Consider the following 17219-nt stretch of genomic DNA (forward strand, 5'->3'; position numbering starts at 1 on the left):
CACTTGATCCATTCCAATCCAGTCTGGTCAGATCTGACATGAGAGTGTGTGATATTTCATGATGAGATAATTCACCTGATTCTCTGTCACTGATACACACAGAAACACTCAGAAACAGTTTCAACAGAGCAGTGATACTGACTACATTTACAATAGTGTGTATGTAAGAAACTGGACAGAACCATTTACAAGAGCTGAGCAAACACCAGTCCCTTCACTGTACCATCTACACTCACAGCAGCGTAGTCTGAACTTACTAAGCAAACGTGTCTTGCAGTTGGATCTTAATCAGATTAATACTGAATACCTATGGACATAAACGTAGTTATGATTGTGCTGCGTTTGTACATGTTTATCAGACATGGCTGTGTTACTGGTTTACATGTGTCATTGTCATTGCTGAGTTGAGACTGGTTCACCATCCACCTGGTTCTGCAGTCAGAAAATAACCACTGATAATGAAGATGGTTAAGACCAACTGTGCTTCACCACAGATGGGTTATAGTCTCTGTCTGTACACTTACCTAGAACAGGCATTTCTAAAAAATATATAAACATAATGGATAAATCGTATGTGTAACGTTGTTGCTGGCCCGAGTACCGGTGGGTGTGGAGCAGGACGCACAGACTCCCTCAGTGTGAAACATTTATTAACATTAAACATGTAGAACAGTGGCACTCACACACAACATTAACGACAGACATGACTTATACATCTAAATAAACACAGGCTATAGTAACATCCAACAATGACTACATACGCACTTATATACATCAGCGAACAAACAATGACCAACGGTGAGGCACGCACTGACGGGGGTTTAAATAGACAAACACACATTAACACGTAACCCCATGCAGGTGCGTGCCTTCACAGGGGTGTGGTTACAAACATGGGTGAACCCCCCTGCATGCGGCAGGCCGTATCACATGACTTGTTTGGGGGGGGGGGGGAGCATCCCGTGACAGTATGCATATTTCCTATGCATTTATTTTGGTTTAAAAGCTAATATGAATATTCAAATCTAACATTAATTATTAATATTCAGCCAGTATTACCTAAATGTTGTTCTGACTGTGACTCTCTCTGTGTTCCAGGTGTTCTGGGTAAACAGTGTTGGGGTGTGACTTACACTCCTAAACATGTGTGTGCTCTGAAAGGCTCATCTGTTGATCTCTTCTGCTCTTATAAATACCCTGGAGGACACACAGTGACAGAATCATTCTGGTTCATTACAGAGCAGCAGGTTGGTATTGAACCTGTGGATGTGAGAGTGGAAGAGGAGTATGAGGGGAGAGTGCAGTATAGACAGAGCTCCCAGAATGACTGTAGTATGACAATCACTCACCTGAGAGAGAGTGACGCTCACACATACAGGTTCAGATTCCACACTGATAGTACTGCGGGGAAATACACTGGACGTCCTGGAGTATCTCTCTCTGTCACAGGTAATGTTGTATAATTTAAAAATAAGTTTAGTAAGCTATAATAATTGTCTTTTGATTAAAAATAGCACCAGACATTTTTTATAATCACTTGCAGATCTGAAGATTACAGTATCAGACAGAAGTAGTCGAAAGCACCTGATCTGCAGCTCCACCTGCATGCTGCCCAACAACCCCACCTACATCTGGTACAGGAATGGACAGCCTGTATATAACCAGAACACTAATGGACTGTATGTGTATGACAGTAGTGAGGATGCAGGCAGCTACTCCTGTGCTGTAAGAGGATATGAGGAGCTCCACTCTCCTGCTGTCTGTAAGATCCTCACATCTATTAGATTCTGGAAAAAAACATTTGTTTGTTTGAGTGTTGTTTGTTTGTTTTTGCTGCTGGTTCTGCCTACATGTTTATAAGTAGCTGGGAAGCACCTTTCACTGTTGAGGGCTCTATACATTTGTGGGCACTGGCTAGCTGGTTCAGCAGTACTACATCAGTGTGTTTTGTTTGTGTTCTCATTGTCTCTTGCTCTTGTCCTCACTTTAAACTGCACTCACTCTGTGTCACTGGCAACTTCTACTAGATTACAGTGAACTCATGCTGAGTCACATATGGCTAAGACATAAGACAACTACAGCATTTTTAGACATATTTCAATTTAAAAGTTGCCAGTGTTTAAGGTATTTTTGGAGTCTATTTTGTTGTTTTTTGTTTGTTTTTAAAATGTTTTTCCATAATTCACGTTTAATATTTAAATCTACTGGGTTTATGTTTAAACCCATGTTGTTATACTCAGTGCTAAGTCATTACACTGTGGCTATGCAACTGTTTTATTCATTTGACTGATAGTCTTACAAATATTCTTTTTACAGTTATTGTGTTCATTCAGGTTATATACTGAATGTTACTGTTTTCGTAAATATTTCTATAGTTGACTGATATTGGCTACTTTCAAACATGAACACTTAAAATAAAAAAAGATTAAGTGTATTAATTTTCATTCCTGCTCTCCTGTTCAGACCCTCCCAGAGTCCCGTCTGTTACTGACCGTGTGTCTGGTGACGCGGTGACACTGCTGTGCTACAGTGACTCCAACCCTATCAGTAATTACTCCTGGTACAAGAAGACAGGAAGTGATGTCTTACTGTTAGGAAATGGCACCAATTTAACTATAGCTACAGGAACAAGTGGACGTTTCTACTGTGTGGTGCAGAATCAATTTGGATCATCTAACTCATCAGAATGGTCATTTACTTCAGGTACAGTCTGGGTTGAATTCACTGCCTTATTGTCTACATGGTGATTAAAGAAAGTGAGACAACTATCCTGCACTTCCAGTGTCAGTTTGATGAGATCATACAGCAAGACTTCTGTGACTGTTCACACGTCTGTGTAACATGCTGCCCTCTCCTTCCTGATGCAGGGAACCCAGCTGGGACATACGCAGCTTCTGGAGTCACTGTGGGTTTGTTTCTGACTCTCGTTGCTGTCTGTCTATGGATGAGGTAAGAAGCTGAAGCCACATTGATATTACACACCCTGCCAATGCGTAGGCTGCTTACTGCCCAGTCCAGAGAATCTTCACTCTGATATTTACAGTATAGGGTCACAAAGTACCATCAGGTCACTGTACAAAAGAGCATAGAAAATAAACAATGACAATTAGACTGAAGTAAAAAAACAAAACAAAACAACAACAAGAAGAACAAATTGAAGATGCAATAAAATTTCAAAACATGAGATATGTTATTCTGTAATTGTTAAAAAAAGAGAAAAATAGAGTTGCAAAGGCATAGTAATTACATCACTCAGACAGCAAGCTGGTGGTTGGAAGAAAATATCAGTCAGGCAATCAACTAGGCTGAGAGGAGGCAGCCTGTATGAGAGGACTGGATGAGCAGAAAATTGCATATAATGCATACAGCAGTGAAACTGGAGACCATGCTGTCTAGTAATGATGCCAAGGTGGAGAATTATTAATAAAAAGTAGAGGACCAAGTATTCAGGCCTTGAGAACACCATGACATCGGATTGATGGGTATTAACCTACCAAAGGAGGTAAATTGCTGTCCGTCAGTGACATATGATTTAAACCACATAATTATCATGCCAGTGACGTCAACTAGGTTTTAAAACAAATCATTTTAACTAGAGTTTGATTAACACAGAAGCTATTGAAACTGTTGATGTTATTACTGTGGTTCACCACCAGGAGGCGAACCACAGCTGTCAGCAGCAGGAGTGAGGAGACCAGCGCAAAAGTGAGTTTGAAGAAGAGTCGACAGAGGATTGAGATTTCAGTCCAACTCAAAATCCCTGCAAAGTTTTCCATAAAGGGTCCAATGACCAAAGTAACAGAGTTAAGCCTGTATTTTGATTATTAATTACATAAATCATTAATCACCATGTCCCAATTCTCTCTTTCAGCATGATTCTACTCCTGTAGATGATAACTTTTCAGCCTTGGACATACCCTCTGACCCCACAAATGACGACGTTCACTACTCCAACATTAATTTCACACGCTGCCACACACAGGAAATATCTCTATACTCTACTGTCCAACTAACAATGGCTCTTAGTCAAGAAGAAGAAGTCGAGTATGCCAGAGTGAATTTCTCTGCCTGGTAGGCAATGCAAATGGTTCAGTTAACCATATTTCTGTCACACTTAGACACACCTTCACACATACACATGCACTCACACAAACATGAATGCACACTAATACTGATGAGATACCCCTCCCTCTAAAAATAAATAAAACCAAAAATCTTGACAGAGCCCAAAACTATTTTAATAGTTATAGAAAATGCTTATACCTATTGGCCAACTATTTTAAATCCTAAAATTTTACATGCTTTATTCAATTTTAAAATTTGGTTTCATGTTAAGACCTAAAAAATTAAAAAAATAATTACTGCAGTGTACAGGTTAAGTAAACTCAAAGATGAAGAATTCACTGTTTTGGAAAGCATGCATCAGTAAAACAATTGTTCGAAACATCAGTTTGTTAAATAAAATGTCTCTCAATGTATCAAAACCATAAAATTGCACTTTTTGGAAGGAAATGTCTAGTTGTCCTTTTAGCTAAAAGATTGTGCTATTCAAACAGGATTTACTCCTCTCCACTCCCATCACACATGGCTTACCTAAAGACTCAGTCTTGGGTTTGATTTTATTGTCTTTACACATGCATCCACTAGTTACAATTTTTCCAGAAATAGAACTATATTAAAAATAAACTTTAAATAGCATTCATTAATTTTGGTCACACTTTATTTTGAGTAGTCCTTTGGAGATAACTAATAAACTCTCAAACTCTCTGAAGTGGCAGTAATGAATCATCTAAAACATTCAAATTAATATCTTTATTGTCACGTTACAGCCCCGCCCCATCTTCAAACGTGTGTGTGTGTGTGTGTGTGTGTGTGTGTGTGTGTGTGTGTGTGTGTGTGTGTGTGTGTGTGTGTGTGTGGTCCACCTGTTCTGTATTAGGTGTAATCCTCTTGTGTGTGTGTGTGTGTGTGTGTGTGGTCCACCTGTTCTGTATTAGGTGTAATCCTCTTGTGTGTGTGTGTGTGTGTGTGTGTGTGTGTGTGTGGTCCACCTGTTCTGTATTAGGTGTAATCCTCTTGTGTGTGTGTGTGTGTGTGTGGTCCACCTGTTCTGTATTAGGTGTAATCCTCTTGTGTGTGTGTGTGGTCCACCTGTTCTGTATTAGGTGTAATCCTCTTGTGTGTGTGTGTGTGTGTGTGTGTGGTCCACCTGTTCTGTATTAGGTGTAATCCTCTTGTGTGTGTGTGTGTGTGTGTGTGTGGTCCACCTGTTCTGTATTAGGTGTAATCCTCTTGTGTGTGTGTGTGTGTGTGTGTGTGGTCCACCTGTTCTGTATTAGGTGTAATCCTCTTGTGTGTGTGTGTGTGTGTGTGTGGTCCACCTGTTCTGTATTAGGTGTAATCCTCTTGTGTGTGTGTGTGTGTGTGTGTGTGTGTGGTCCACCTGTTCTGTATTAGGTGTAATCCTCTTGTGTGTGTGTGTGTGTGTGTGTGTGTGTGGTCCACCTGTTCTGTATTAGGTGTAATCCTCTTGTGTGTGTGTGTGTGTGTGTGTGTGTGTGGTCCACCTGTTCTGTATTAGGTGTAATCCTCTTGTGTGTGTGTGTGTGTGTGTGTGTGTGTGTGGTCCACCTGTTCTGTATTAGGTGTAATCCTCTTGTGTGTGTGTGTGTGTGTGTGTGTGTGTGTGGTCCACCTGTTCTGTATTAGGTGTAATCCTCTTGTGTGTGTGTGTGTGTGTGTGTGTGTGTGTGTGTGGTCCACCTGTTCTGTATTAGGTGTAATCCTCTTGTGTGTGTGTGTGTGTGTGTGTGTGTGTGGTCCACCTGTTCTGTATTAGGTGTAATCCTCTTGTGTGTGTGTGTGTGTGTGTGTGTGTGTGTGGTCCACCTGTTCTGTATTAGGTGTAATCCTCTTGTGTGTGTGTGTGTGTGTGTGTGTGTGTGGTCCACCTGTTCTGTATTAGGTGTAATCCTCTTGTGTGTGTGTGTGTGTGTGTGTGTGTGTGGTCCACCTGTTCTGTATTAGGTGTAATCCTCTTGTGTGTGTGTGTGTGTGTGTGTGTGTGGTCCACCTGTTCTGTATTAGGTGTAATCCTCTTGTGTGTGTGTGTGTGTGTGTGTGTGGTCCACCTGTTCTGTATTAGGTGTAATCCTCTTGTGTGTGTGTGTGTGTGTGTGTGTGTGTGGTCCACCTGTTCTGTATTAGGTGTAATCCTCTTGTGTGTGTGTGTGTGTGTGTGTGTGTGTGGTCCACCTGTTCTGTATTAGGTGTAATCCTCTTGTGTGTGTGTGTGTGTGTGTGTGTGTGTGGTCCACCTGTTCTGTATTAGGTGTAATCCTCTTGTGTGTGTGTGTGTGTGTGTGTGTGTGTGTGTGGTCCACCTGTTCTGTATTAGGTGTAATCCTCTTGTGTGTGTGTGTGTGTGTGTGGTCCACCTGTTCTGTATTAGGTGTAATCCTCTTGTGTGTGTGTGTGTGTGTGTGTGTGTGGTCCACCTGTTCTGTATTAGGTGTAATCCTCTTGTGTGTGTGTGTGTGTGTGTGTGTGGTCCACCTGTTCTGTATTAGGTGTAATCCTCTTGTGTGTGTGTGTGTGTGTGTGTGTGTGTGTGGTCCACCTGTTCTGTATTAGGTGTAATCCTCTTGTGTGTGGGTGTGTGTGTGTGTGTGTGTGTGTGTGTGGTCCACCTGTTCTGTATTAGGTGTAATCCTCTTGTGTGTGTGTGTGTGTGTGTGTGTGTGTGTGGTCCACCTGTTCTGTATTAGGTGTAATCCTCTTGTGTGTGTGTGTGTGTGTGTGTGTGTGTGTGTGGTCCACCTGTTCTGTATTAGGTGTAATCCTCTTGTGTGTGTGTGTGTGTGTGTGTGTGTGTGTGGTCCACCTGTTCTGTATTAGGTGTAATCCTCTTGTGTGTGTGTGTGTGTGTGTGTGTGTGTGTGGTCCACCTGTTCTGTATTAGGTGTAATCCTCTTGTGTGTGTGTGTGTGTGTGTGTGTGGTCCACCTGTTCTGTATTAGGTGTAATCCTCTTGTGTGTGTGTGTGTGTGTGTGTGTGGTCCACCTGTTCTGTATTAGGTGTAATCCTCTTGTGTGTGTGTGTGTGTGTGTGTGTGGTCCACCTGTTCTGTATTAGGTGTAATCCTCTTGTGTGTGTGTGTGTGTGTGTGTGGTCCACCTGTTCTGTATTAGGTGTAATCCTCTTGTGTGTGTGTGTGTGTGTGTGTGTGGTCCACCTGTTCTGTATTAGGTGTAATCCTCTTGTGTGTGTGTGTGTGTGTGTGTGTGTGGTCCACCTGTTCTGTATTAGGTGTAATCCTCTTGTGTGTGTGTGTGTGTGTGTGTGTGTGGTCCACCTGTTCTGTATTAGGTGTAATCCTCTTGTGTGTGTGTGTGTGTGTGTGTGTGGTCCACCTGTTCTGTATTAGGTGTAATCCTCTTGTGTGTGTGTGTGTGTGTGTGTGTGTGTGTGGTCCACCTGTTCTGTATTAGGTGTAATCCTCTTGTGTGTGTGTGTGTGTGTGTGTGTGTGGTCCACCTGTTCTGTATTAGGTGTAATCCTCTTGTGTGTGTGTGTGTGTGTGTGTGTGTGGTCCACCTGTTCTGTATTAGGTGTAATCCTCTTGTGTGTGTGTGTGTGTGTGTGTGTGTGGTCCACCTGTTCTGTATTAGGTGTAATCCTCTTGTGTGTGTGTGTGTGTGTGTGTGTGTGGTCCACCTGTTCTGTATTAGGTGTAATCCTCTTGTGTGTGTGTGTGTGTGTGTGTGTGTGGTCCACCTGTTCTGTATTAGGTGTAATCCTCTTGTGTGTGTGTGTGTGTGTGTGTGTGTGGTCCACCTGTTCTGTATTAGGTGTAATCCTCTTGTGTGTGTGTGTGTGTGTGTGTGTGTGGTCCACCTGTTCTGTATTAGGTGTAATCCTCTTGTGTGTGTGTGTGTGTGTGTGTGTGTGGTCCACCTGTTCTGTATTAGGTGTAATCCTCTTGTGTGTGTGTGTGTGTGTGTGTGTGGTCCACCTGTTCTGTATTAGGTGTAATCCTCTTGTGTGTGTGTGTGTGTGTGTGTGTGTGGTCCACCTGTTCTGTATTAGGTGTAATCCTCTTGTGTGTGTGTGTGTGTGTGTGTGTGTGGTCCACCTGTTCTGTATTAGGTGTAATCCTCTTGTGTGTGTGTGTGTGTGTGTGTGTGTGGTCCACCTGTTCTGTATTAGGTGTAATCCTCTTGTGTGTGTGTGTGTGTGTGTGTGTGTGTGGTCCACCTGTTCTGTATTAGGTGTAATCCTCTTGTGTGTGTGTGTGTGTGTGTGTGTGTGTGTGTGTGTGGTCCACCTGTTCTGTATTAGGTGTAATCCTCTTGTGTGTGTGTGTGTGTGTGTGTGTGTGTGTGGTCCACCTGTTCTGTATTAGGTGTAATCCTCTTGTGTGTGTGTGTGTGTGTGTGTGTGTGGTCCACCTGTTCTGTATTAGGTGTAATCCTCTTGTGTGTGTGTGTGTGTGTGTGTGTGTGGTCCACCTGTTCTGTATTAGGTGTAATCCTCTTGTGTGTGTGTGTGTGTGTGTGTGTGTGGTCCACCTGTTCTGTATTAGGTGTAATCCTCTTGTGTGTGTGTGTGTGTGTGTGTGTGTGTGGTCCACCTGTTCTGTATTAGGTGTAATCCTCTTGTGTGTGTGTGTGTGTGTGTGTGTGTGGTCCACCTGTTCTGTATTAGGTGTAATCCTCTTGTGTGTGTGTGTGTGTGGTCCACCTGTTCTGTATTAGGTGTAATCCTCTTGTGTGTGTGTGTGTGTGTGTGTGTGTGGTCCACGAGTGTCTGTATTAGGTGTAATCCTCTTGTGTGTGTGTGTGTGTGTGTGTGTGTGTGGTCCACCTGTTCTGTATTAGGTGTAATCCTCTTGTGTGTGTGTGTGTGTGTGTGTGTGGTCCACCTGTTCTGTATTAGGTGTAATCCTCTTGTGTGTGTGTGTGTGTGCGTGTGTGGTCCACCTGTTCTGTATTAGGTGTAATCCTCTTGTGTGTGTGTGTGTGTGTGTGTGTGGTCCACCTGTTCTGTATTAGGTGTAATCCTCTTGTGTGTGTGTGTGTGTGTGTGTGTGGTCCACCTGTTCTGTATTAGGTGTAATCCTCTTGTGTGTGTGTGTGTGTGTGTGTGTGGTCCACCTGTTCTGTATTAGGTGTAATCCTCTTGTGTGTGTGTGTGTGTGTGTGTGGTCCACCTGTTCTGTATTAGGTGTAATCCTCTTGTGTGTGTGTGTGTGTGTGTGTGGTCCACCTGTTCTGTATTAGGTGTAATCCTCTTGTGTGTGTGTGTGTGTGTGTGTGGTCCACCTGTTCTGTATTAGGTGTAATCCTCTTGTGTGTGTGTGTGTGTGTGTGGTCCACCTGTTCTGTATTAGGTGTAATCCTCTTGTGTGTGTGTGTGTGTGTGTGTGGTCCACCTGTTCTGTATTAGGTGTAATCCTCTTGTGTGTGTGTGTGTGTGTGTGGTCCACCTGTTCTGTATTAGGTGTAATCCTCTTGTGTGTGTGTGTGTGTGTGTGGTCCACCTGTTCTGTATTAGGTGTAATCCTCTTGTGTGTGTGTGTGTGTGTGTGGTCCACCTGTTCTGTATTAGGTGTAATCCTCTTGTGTGTGTGTGTGTGTGTGTGGTCCACCTGTTCTGTATTAGGTGTAATCCTCTTGTGTGTGTGTGTGTGTGTGTGGTCCACCTGTTCTGTATTAGGTGTAATCCTCTTGTGTGTGTGTGTGTGTGTGTGGTCCACCTGTTCTGTATTAGGTGTAATCCTCTTGTGTGTGTGTGTGTGTGTGTGGTCCACCTGTTCTGTATTAGGTGTAATCCTCTTGTGTGTGTGTGTGTGTGTGTGGTCCACCTGTTCTGTATTAGGTGTAATCCTCTTGTGTGTGTGTGTGTGTGTGTGGTCCACCTGTTCTGTATTAGGTGTAATCCTCTTGTGTGTGTGTGTGTGTGTGTGGTCCACCTGTTCTGTATTAGGTGTAATCCTCTTGTGTGTGTGTGTGTGTGTGTGGTCCACCTGTTCTGTATTAGGTGTAATCCTCTTGTGTGTGTGTGTGTGTGTGTGGTCCACCTGTTCTGTATTAGGTGTAATCCTCTTGTGTGTGTGTGTGTGTGTGGTCCACCTGTTCTGTATTAGGTGTAATCCTCTTGTGTGTGTATGTGTGCATATGTCTCCTGTGTTGTAATACGTGTTGTTGGTGTTTGAAAGATGTTTACTCAGCTGTGCAGTGTTAGATGTGTCGTCTGTGCGTTAATAAAAACGTATGTTTGAACGTGCCCCTTCTCTGCATCCTGTTAAGCCTTGAAGCGTGCCCCACAGCAAGAAGCAGTTGCAGTTAACTGTGCTTTCACCAAGGTTTTGTTTTAGTTGTGTATTCATGCACATTGAAGCAGATCTACACTTAGATTTAATTAGCAGTAGCCTAACACTGACCCATAACTGCACATTTTTCACTCTGGAAAGGCATCAACATTTAAAACTTATTAAATAAACCTGTTTGGAGAATTCCACAAAAACTTTCCACAAAAATGTGCCTCACAGAAATGCTGATTGAATTGCCCAGTAACTGCCCATAGGTTTACAAGCCACTTTGTAAGCAACTTTGTCCTTTTCTTAGTACAGTGAAACAAGTTAAAATGATCTGTGCTAATTGGCCATTCACTAACGACCACACACTAGACAGAGATTAGGTTAAAAACAATATAATTTTCCTGAAGAGTTACAGTAAATGATTTTTTATTTTAGATTATGTTCTTTGTGTATTCAAATTTTGCAGCAAGGACGAAACCCACATCTACAGCACAATCTCAAGAACATGAGAAGAAAATCCTCCACCAACCATCAATCTCCAGTCCTGCGTGAAAATGAGAAAAGTGCCAACAGTCTTCCACCTTCTCCTCCAAACACATATGAAATTGGTACAAACTACATTTAAAATCTTGCTGGTGATTTTGATTTATTTTAGGGATCAGTCAGACAGGGTATTATTACCAACTGGACCAAGATACACATTATAAAATGTTTATGACATTATTTTATGTATCATTGATTACATTTAGCCACAGATTGTTTACTACTGCAAGAAGGATGGTTAGAAACTCTGCATGTTATATACATATACAAACATGTCATAAACATGTATTTCATGTCATAGACATGTAGAATAATAATGATACACCAGCCCACAGTAACAGGACAGACTTTAATTCACTTCACTGCATTCAAGAATCTCGGTTCTCTTTGTAATATTACCACACATGAAGATGTTCTCTGCAGTGCAGTGACCAGTGTCCAGTGACCACTGTACATACACAGTACTGCATAATTCACTGTCCATGACATTATGATGATGTTTCCCTACCATTGTTTCATTCTTATTGATTAGTTTTTAGTACAATGTGGTATCTTGAGAGGTGACTGGCTAGAATGAATGTCCTTGAAGGTTTTAATTTTAATTATTTATTCAGACAAATATTTTTAACACAGCATTCCCAGGTCACAGAGTAACATTCCCAGGTCCCAGGTCACAGAGCAGGGGGTCTAATAGCCTTCATTCTTGAATCCTGTACAACATGTGACTGTTCCACTTAGAGTTGTTGGGTAGCTGAACACTGTACTTTAAATTCAGAACGAGAGATCTAAATCGTCCTTTCACCCAGTCGGCCCTGGAAACAGAACTCAGCACAGATGTAATGGCACGATCCACTCACTGGGTGGCAGCAGCGATGTGATAAGACCCTCAAAGCTGATTGTGCAGAGCGTGTCCCATATGGATAAGATTTAACATTTGCTTGTTTATATTACAGTATATTTTCCATGTCTACTCTGTATTTGCACCGAAGCCAAATATGCCTGAAATATTTCTGTAACATTTATCACAAAAGGCTTCACACTTCTTGCACTCAGTAAATGATTTAAAAATTGTAAAAATGACTTTTGTGGAATTCATTCTTTATTCTTGTTGGCTCCTTATCTGGTTCGCCAGCATGTTGCTTGCCCCAAAGCCATGATGATGTTTCCTCCAGACAATTAGTCGTCACTCCTAACATCTGAGTTACTGTTAAGAACTTTAGCCAAATATTTAGCAATTTTAGTCAAAATGAGACTACCAGAGCCCAGACTAAGAGCAAACGTGGCGGCTGACTTCCTGACTACAGAAAACACCTGCATTCATGTAAAAGGAAGCGCATCTCAGCATCTGATTATCTATCAAAAGGTACTTACATGATGGACCGCCAGAGTCCATCTTTGCACATTATAGTTCCCTAATTTACCTCATACCTGGACATGCCTAATAATCTATTCTCTCGTTCTGCCGAGATACACCAACCCCTAAATCTCATGTTGTTACTGAGCCTCAACCCGTCTCAGCTGCCATGGTTCCTCCCACCACCCCCTGACGCCCCCTGCTGTAGCCCACCACACCTCCACACCAGCCAACTACTTCTCCGTTGCGCTTGATGGATGTTCTCATGCGGGATGGGTTTCGGACACGCGCATGCCGTCGGGATCAGACTTGGACTTCTAGAAAACTGGTCTAGAAATTGATTGCTCATTTCTTTATTTTTCTTATTTATTTATTTTCTCTCTCTCACTCACTACTTACTTCACTCTTTACTGTTTATATTGTTACTATTGTAGTGTCTGTTATCGGTCAGAGGAGGATGGGCCCCCCTCTGAGTCTTAGTTCCTTTCAAAGATTCTTCCTCGTGCTCTAGGGAGTTTTTCCTTGCCACTGTTGCCCTTGGCTTGCTCACTGGGGGCTTGGACCCAGACTTTTGTTAAGGTGCATTGTGACAACAACTATTGCAACAAGCGCTATATAAATAAATTTGACTTTGACTAATATGTCTCATAATATAGCTGCAATTGTACCTTGACCCTTCTCAACTGAAGCTACCGCTACCAAGGAAATCACTCTTCTGTTCCACAGCTGTGGACAGCTTGTTCCTCTGTCTAGCAGTCATTAACACACATTCTTATGCATTTGCATTTGCATTAATAATTTCTAATGATTAATTGTGTAATAGTAAATTTAAAGTGCAATGTGTTGGCATATCTCAGCATATCCATGTGTTAATCTTTGAAGGAAAAACACAAGCAGTTCATGCAAAAAGCAAACTCTACAAAATGGCTTTAAGAAGGTTTATGGACACTGACTGTGAAAGTATAATTTGATTTTTTTATAGCTGCACTTTTTGCTTTTGCCTATTATTAGTATAAGTGTTATTATTATTAGTGATTTATTGAGCTTCTCATACTCACCACTGTGTATTTGCCATGTATTTGCTGGGCTGTTTATTTTTATCTGATGGATGTTTTTAGGATCCAAGTTTAAATAATCGCACAGAATACGGAGCGGTTCCCATTTATGGGATTTAAAAATAAAAGATGTCTGTCTTAGAATAGCAATATTAATTACCTCAAAAATGATGGATGTGCCAGTAGCAGTTTTTCTGCATGCACTGCCTCAAGCAGAACTCATGCCATCAGTTTGGACTTACTCATCCTTGCAGTCTGTACTTTATATGTGGACTTGTTAAAAAAAATTATGAATTTGGATTTCTTTTTCCATTTTGATTTAATGAAGCAATGATTGCATACTAGGTAATGTAAGCCTACAAAATTTGTAAATTGCAGGGCAAACTTGGCCAACTGAATATTTGCTGTCTAACACTGAAGCTTGAATATTTCTACAGTTAACCAGGCTTGAATATCTCTACAGTTAACCAGGTCTTCCTTGCACTTGGTCTGCTTGGCTTACCACACATTATTGGCTTTCAAAGTTTTCTTCCAGTATATCATATAACAAATTGCACATTCTTGTTTATGTGTATAAGGTTGTATAAGGTTTCTTCTTCAGTGTCCAGACTGTCCTATTTCAACCATTGTATTTATTTCATCTACATTGTTCAGGTTTTAGACACAGGAGGATGTTTCCAGTATAGTTTATTCATATAAAGTATGAGCAACATCTGTTTACCGCATTTCTCCACCAAAACGCCCGAACCGCCACCACTGCCAAAAAAATACCTGCAGCTCGTCTTACACCTCTCTCTCTCTCTCTAGCATGACCTTGGCTTCCAGTAGCTGCACACATCAGATTTAAAACCTTGATGCTCGCCAGAAGAGCCAAAAATGGACCAGCCCCTCCATACATGAGGTCAATGGTCAAATCCCGATCCGTAACACGAATACTTTAAACCTGAAGTACGGATCGGCTTGAAAAATCAAACTTCCAATCTCATGGAAGACAAGCATGGAGTCTATTTTCTGTCCTGGCTCCCAGATGGTGGAATGAACTTCCACTTGCTGTCTGGACAGCAGAGTCATTGTCTGAGATAGAACTCATGTATTTTGTACTTCTAGGCATTAGCACTGATCCCTATATTTCTATTCTAGTTCAGTATGCTAGTTTATTGGTATATTGGACTTTAATCTACTCTACTGGCTAGGATGTATTCTAGGGGTAAATGACAAAGCACTTTTGTAAGTCGATCTGGATAAGAGTGTCTGCTAAATACCATAAATGTAAATATAAATGCAAATGACCTGTTTACTGGATTTATGGATATATCTAGTAAAAGTGATCAGACATCCAAGTTCAGACACACACACACACACACTCACCAAATCAAAAAGTACTTTCATCTTTGGCATGAAAATTAATCCCTGTGGTTAAGCACAAAATGTAACACTCTCAAGAAAAATGTTATAAATAACAACGGCAATGATGGCATATTTTCATTTTAATGGCAAAATATTATTATTGTATACACATAAATGTGGCAGTTTCTTAGTTATGGATGAGGGCCAGGTCAAATTACATCTGTGGGATTAATTTCAAATGAAAAGTTAATTTACAGTAACTGAGTATCTCAATTAATTGAAATCTTCGCCATCTAAGACAGCTGAAAGTACAAAGAATAGTCTCTTCTACATAGCTCTAACTGATGCTTCTTAGCTCATCTTTCTTAATGAAGTCTGTCAATTCTATATAAGAGGCAGACAGTTTACTTAATTAGTAATATAACCTGATATCACCCCCCTGTGGATGAAAAGGTGACGTGAAGAAGCTGCTGCTTGTGCTGTTGCTTCAGATTGAGGAGGCCAACAACAGGCTGTGTAAACATTTTTTGTATAATTCCACCAATAATGTTACATCTTATTTTAACAGAAATCATTCAAGAAAAATAAAACATAGTATATTTCATTTATTTAATTAGTCCTTAAATTATATTGATAGAACAATATGTAGGCACTCTTAAATATGTAGGCAAAATAGGTCAGTTTGGCCAGTAAGCTAACTGTTTATTGTTGATGCGGAGAAACTTTGGAACAGCACTGCGCAGGCTTTCTGTACTTTGTTAGCTAGCTAGCTATAGTGAGTGGTAGATTCACCATTATTTGACATCCCGAATGCCCTCTGAAGCTGAAACTGAACGAGGTGAGTAGCAAACTAAGCACGTGCAAAGGCTTCACTTTAAAGCTTTCAGAGGATGCCTCCTATGTCCTACAACACGCACTTATACTACTCACAGATAATAAACCCACTATTCCAATATTCTGCTTGCACCCCTGCAGGATCAGGTTGTCGGCTATGAGGGCGAGATCTATTTGAGATGAAGTGGTCTAAGAACAGAGCAAGAGAACTGGAGTTCATGCTGGTGAGAGAGTTTGAGAAAGGGGGGGGGGGGGTAATGAGTAAAGCAAGATATCCTGAAAGAAAAAAACAATTTACAATGTACTCAGATGACAACACTGTGTGTGTGTGTGTGTGTGTGTGTTCAAGCACACGTACAGAATTACATCTAAGTTAGTAAACTAATAGGAGGCTTGTCCATGTGTGCATGTCTGTATAATGTTTACAGGTGTATGATTTTCCCACGACCTCTGTGAGCTGTGTTTAATACCCATTCCTGCACTGTAAATCTCACAGTTTCATGTTTACATAATTCTGGCTCCTAATACTGATTTATGGTGTGACAGGAAATAGAGCACATCGTGCACAGATCACTGAGTCTCTTCAGGGCCGATGGGACAGGAATGGCGGATTACACGCTGGAGTTGCCAGGTGACGGACTGAAGATCTCAGACATCTGGGTTAACACTTCCTGGCTCCAACAGGCCTGGTTCAACCCACTATGGGTTTAGTACAAGAAGATTTTGGGAAGGACTTTGGTCAAAGGCTTGGTGACAGTTAGGTAGGAATGAGTAAGGGTTTGGTAGAGGCCTATAAGGCTTTGGTAGAGACCTATAAGGGTTTGGTATAGACTTATAAGGGTTTGGTAGGTGCCTGTAAGGCTTTGGTAGAGGCCTGTAAGGGTTTGGTAGGTGCCTGTATGGGTTTAGTAGAGGCCTATATTGGTTTGATAGAGGACTGTTTGGATTTGATAGGTGCCAGTATGAGTTTGGTAGAGGCCTGTAAGGGTTTGGTAGGTGCCTGTATGGGTTTAGTAGAGGCCTGTATGGGTTTGGTCGAGGCCTGTAAGGGCTTGATAGGTGCCTGTATGGGTTTAGTAGAGACCTGTAAGGGTTTGATAGGTGCCTGTGGTGTAAACGCTTATCAGCTAATATTACTAATGAATAGACTAAAGCTATTCATCTATTCGATATCTCTAATAAGTCACATTTGAGACACAACACATTTAGTAACACATCAGAGGTACAGTGTAGCTACAAGTGTTTTTTATAAAAATTTATAAACTACATTTCAATTGAAATAGCAATTTTTTTAAATAAATGTTATTCTAAAACTGCATCAGTGATATAAACAATTTCATTAAAATACAACATCAGATTAAGTACAGATATAGTATATCTGGAATTTTACACTTATGATAAGGAGTAATGCTACTCTTCCACATGTGTAATAATGTAAGCACACAGGTAAAGAACTGCAAAAATGTATCATTCTATTTAAAATGAAACACCACAGGAAGTAACAGCAAGGTTAGAAAGGCACTTTGAAGTTCTTTAAGAAATCAAATAATCTAAATATTAAGACACATATTATGCTGATTACAGTCTGATGGAGTCTGATGGAGTGGTTGGAGTGTGACAGTGGGTGATGTTATATGTGTAAGTGTTGGAGTGTGATGGTGGGTGATGTTATATGTGGAGTGGTTGGAGTGTGATAGTGGGTGATGTGATATCTGGAGGGGTTGGAGTCTGATGGTGGGTGATGTTATATCTGGAGGGGTTGGA

At 41.3% G+C, this 17219-nt stretch overlaps 1 protein-coding gene across 1 annotated transcript in view; it reads left to right on the top strand.

The window, feature by feature from the left end:
- Positions 1 to 12134, top strand: part of LOC118240429 (B-cell receptor CD22-like) — a 17259-nt gene extending 5125 nt beyond the window's left edge. Inside the window, exons 4-10 of the mRNA XM_035520759.1 lie at positions 1099 to 1449; positions 1544 to 1762; positions 2464 to 2703; positions 2868 to 2949; positions 3657 to 3705; positions 3872 to 4071; positions 10789 to 12134. Of these exons, the coding sequence (XP_035376652.1) occupies positions 1099 to 1449; positions 1544 to 1762; positions 2464 to 2703; positions 2868 to 2949; positions 3657 to 3705; positions 3872 to 4071; positions 10789 to 10831 (1184 nt within the window). The 3' untranslated portion in view covers positions 10832 to 12134. The remainder of the gene's footprint in view (positions 1 to 1098; positions 1450 to 1543; positions 1763 to 2463; positions 2704 to 2867; positions 2950 to 3656; positions 3706 to 3871; positions 4072 to 10788) is intronic.
- Positions 12135 to 17219: the final 5085 nt, after the last annotated feature.

This window comes from Electrophorus electricus, chromosome 21 (genome assembly GCF_013358815.1).
Source record: "Electrophorus electricus isolate fEleEle1 chromosome 21, fEleEle1.pri, whole genome shotgun sequence".
Classification (NCBI taxonomy): domain Eukaryota; kingdom Metazoa; phylum Chordata; class Actinopteri; order Gymnotiformes; family Gymnotidae; genus Electrophorus; species Electrophorus electricus.